This window comes from Notothenia coriiceps, unplaced genomic scaffold, assembly GCF_000735185.1.
Source record: "Notothenia coriiceps isolate Sejong01 unplaced genomic scaffold, NC01 NC01_scaffold00000339, whole genome shotgun sequence".
Lineage (NCBI taxonomy): Eukaryota > Metazoa > Chordata > Actinopteri > Perciformes > Nototheniidae > Notothenia > Notothenia coriiceps.
The window spans coordinates 23,191,964-23,194,889 of NW_011333040.1; the positions used below are offsets into that span (position 1 = coordinate 23,191,964).

The 2,926-nt window shown below is 40.5% G+C and overlaps 1 protein-coding gene across 1 annotated transcript in view; it reads right to left on the minus strand.

The window, feature by feature from the left end:
* Positions 1–295: 295 nt before the first annotated feature.
* Positions 296–2,926, minus strand: part of LOC104952505 (type II inositol 3,4-bisphosphate 4-phosphatase-like) — a 40,021-nt gene continuing 37,390 nt past the window's right edge. The window contains exon 6 of the mRNA XM_010779345.1: positions 296–408. Within this exon, the coding sequence (XP_010777647.1) occupies positions 296–408 (113 nt within the window). The remainder of the gene's footprint in view (positions 409–2,926) is intronic.

A 2,926-nucleotide genomic window follows, 5' to 3' on the forward strand; every position in this document is an offset into this window, starting at 1 on the left:
AGATAAAAAGCACCCGCACAGAGGAACTTGTGACTCACCACACCTTTCCCATCATGTCTGTAGCCTCCAGTCAAGCTGTTCCAGTCTCAATTGAACATGGCTTGGCATTAAGTAACTGTGTGGGCTTAGAAAAATCAAGTCCATAGGCCAGGGAAAAATTTGTCTGCCACTATCAATTATACCTAAATTGAATTATTTTGTCACGAAAGCCTGTTTCCACCTCAGCATGTGAACTGTATTAAATTACCCATGCTTCCTCTAAACACCATGGTGTACAGATTAAGGTGATTTCCTCCTACCTCTTTTTCTCTGATTCATATCTGCTGAGGAGACGCTGCAGACCGCCACACTTGAACCCCTGGAAATGGGCTGCAGGGGCACCCACGGTGACAATGTCATAAAAAGCATCTGTAAAGAAAGAAAATAAGGTTAATTGAATTTACAAGAGTGAGAGGAAACATGGGCAGTAAATTACCTTGAGGTGAGAAAAAACGACATTTGAAAAATCAATCACCATCAAAGGGTGTGTTTTAATAAAATATATACTTCACCTTAACTTTAAGTTTGAATTCTGCTAAAACTTCTCTACAAAGCAATACCTTTAATAAGTCAAGTGAAGTTATTCATTATTAGTGAAGTTGGTTATTCAGCAGTAAAAATAGAAATAACACAAGGTCCAAAACACACACAAGGCAATTAAATACACATAGAATAAAAGACAAAGCCTAGTTACCTTACATTTTTTTATTTAAAAGCAATATTTATTTAACAAGGTTGGATGGTATTGCTTATAGTTTATGTTGCTGTTAGAGTTTAGCGGTGAAATGTCTGGGGGTATAACAGAGTGTTTGTTTCTTTAGGTCTGGGAACCAGAACGTCTTAAAGAGGCCCTATGATGCTTGTTTAGGGGTTCCCTTTCCTGTTATATAGGTTTATGAGCACGTTAATCTGAAATCAATTTAATGATCTGCAAATGTCTTTCCCTATAGTGTGTTATTTCGTTTGTTGTGAATGTAAATGGTCTGCAAAGAATAAAATCCCCAAAATCCCTCTCCCACACACTCCCCCCCTGCCTTCATTGGACTTTCTTCACTATGCAACACTTGCGCTTCTATTGGCTAGCGCTCCAACACATTGTACGTGATAGCCAATCAGAGCAGACTTGGCTCTGGTGTCAGACAGAAGCTGAATAGCAAGGACACATTTGAGAAAAAAATAAGATTTCCGAGGCGTTCTTTATGTCTTGATGTAGCTCTGGTCCCACGTTGAACCCATGGTTGAACCATAAGCACGAGCAATGTCACAGCACTTCATTTGAATTAGCACACAGCCGTCACAAAGTAAATAAACACTTGACAGACTGCTTTTCTGTAGTGTGTTATATAGGTTTGTAAATGGTCTGCAAAGGCTAAAATCCCCAAACTCTCTCCAGAGGGAGTTTCTCTCCCACACACTCCCCCCTGCCTGAAATGCCTTCATTGGTCTTTCTTCCGTAACATAGTGACATCACTATGTAACACTTGCGCTTCTATTGGCTAGCGCTCCAACACATTGTATGTGATAGCCAATCAGAGCAGACTTGGCTCTGGTCTTAAAGAATAAAGCATAAATATGTCGCAAAATACAAATATGAACCTGAAAATGAGCATATTAAGGCCCCTTTAATCTCTGAGTGCAGACAGACACTTCTGTTGAGTAATTTTGATACTGCTACAGACCGTGATCTCCTTTGTTTATCTATTGTTTGGTTTGAGATTGAGAAAAGCATACAACAAAACAAAGTCATCAGAGACCTGTCAAGACGTGTTTTATCAACAGTTAGTGACATTATGTGAGGATAGTGTCAGTATTCATAAATATGCCATGCAGCAGTTCCGGGCTTTATGCAGCTTTAAACTTGAAATGGTAAAGTTGCTTGGTCTAGTTTCATTCGTAAGCTACACATTACTTATGAAGCCAACAGATACATGATGTTTACGCACAAATAACAAGCATGACATTAATCTGCTTTCACCACCAGTAAAGTTTCTTTTAGATATTCACTTTTTAAGTTAAATATGACTGTCTGTATGGCTCTATAACTACAGTTCTATACTATATTTCTGAGGCGTTCTTTATGTCTTGATGTAGCGTTGGTCCCACGTTGAACCATAAGGACGAGCAATGTCACAGCGCTTCATTTTAATTTGCACACAGCCGTCACAAAGTAAATAAACACTTCACAGACTGCAAGGCGGACACAGAGGTGCTTACAATAGGCCTTGTTTTGAATGAGTAATAGATGAAGCTGACAATTAACTCAGAAACAAAAATGAGTAGGGAGGGGAGGGGGGNTCCAAACGAGATATTACGGTAGCAAATCACCCGGTTCTTTACGACCGGAACTATTTACCGGGATACAATCCGGAGGAACCAGGCATGGAGGGAGGTGGCAGAGACAGTGGGTGAAACTGATAGTTTTTTCGCCTGTTTGGAGAGTTTATATCCCGTTTACTTCGTTTTAACATTGCTATTGCTTTGTATGTCGGGGGCGGGAGATTCATGTGATTGGTTGCTCGCAAAAAATCGCCAAGCTTCAGACACGTCCAGCTTCAAGATTTTTTCATGCCTGTAGTGTAGACGGGCCGTTAGGGCTTCTCGGCAACTCTGCAGAATCCTATGGGTGACGTCACGGACCCTACGTCCATTTATATATACAGTCTATGAGTCCGACTGACAGTTTAAACATTGTCACAGCTCAATGGACAGGTAGGCCTACCTGTCAGCCAATAAGACAGATGTTTATTTCCATTGAACTCTCTGGTTGGTCTGGTGTCTTGCCTCTGTTGCATTCACTGAACACGGGAAATTACAATCCTGCCGTCCTCTTTAGTGTCATGATGAGGTTCAGGTAAAGCACGGTTAATGTATTTTATTATTGACTCAA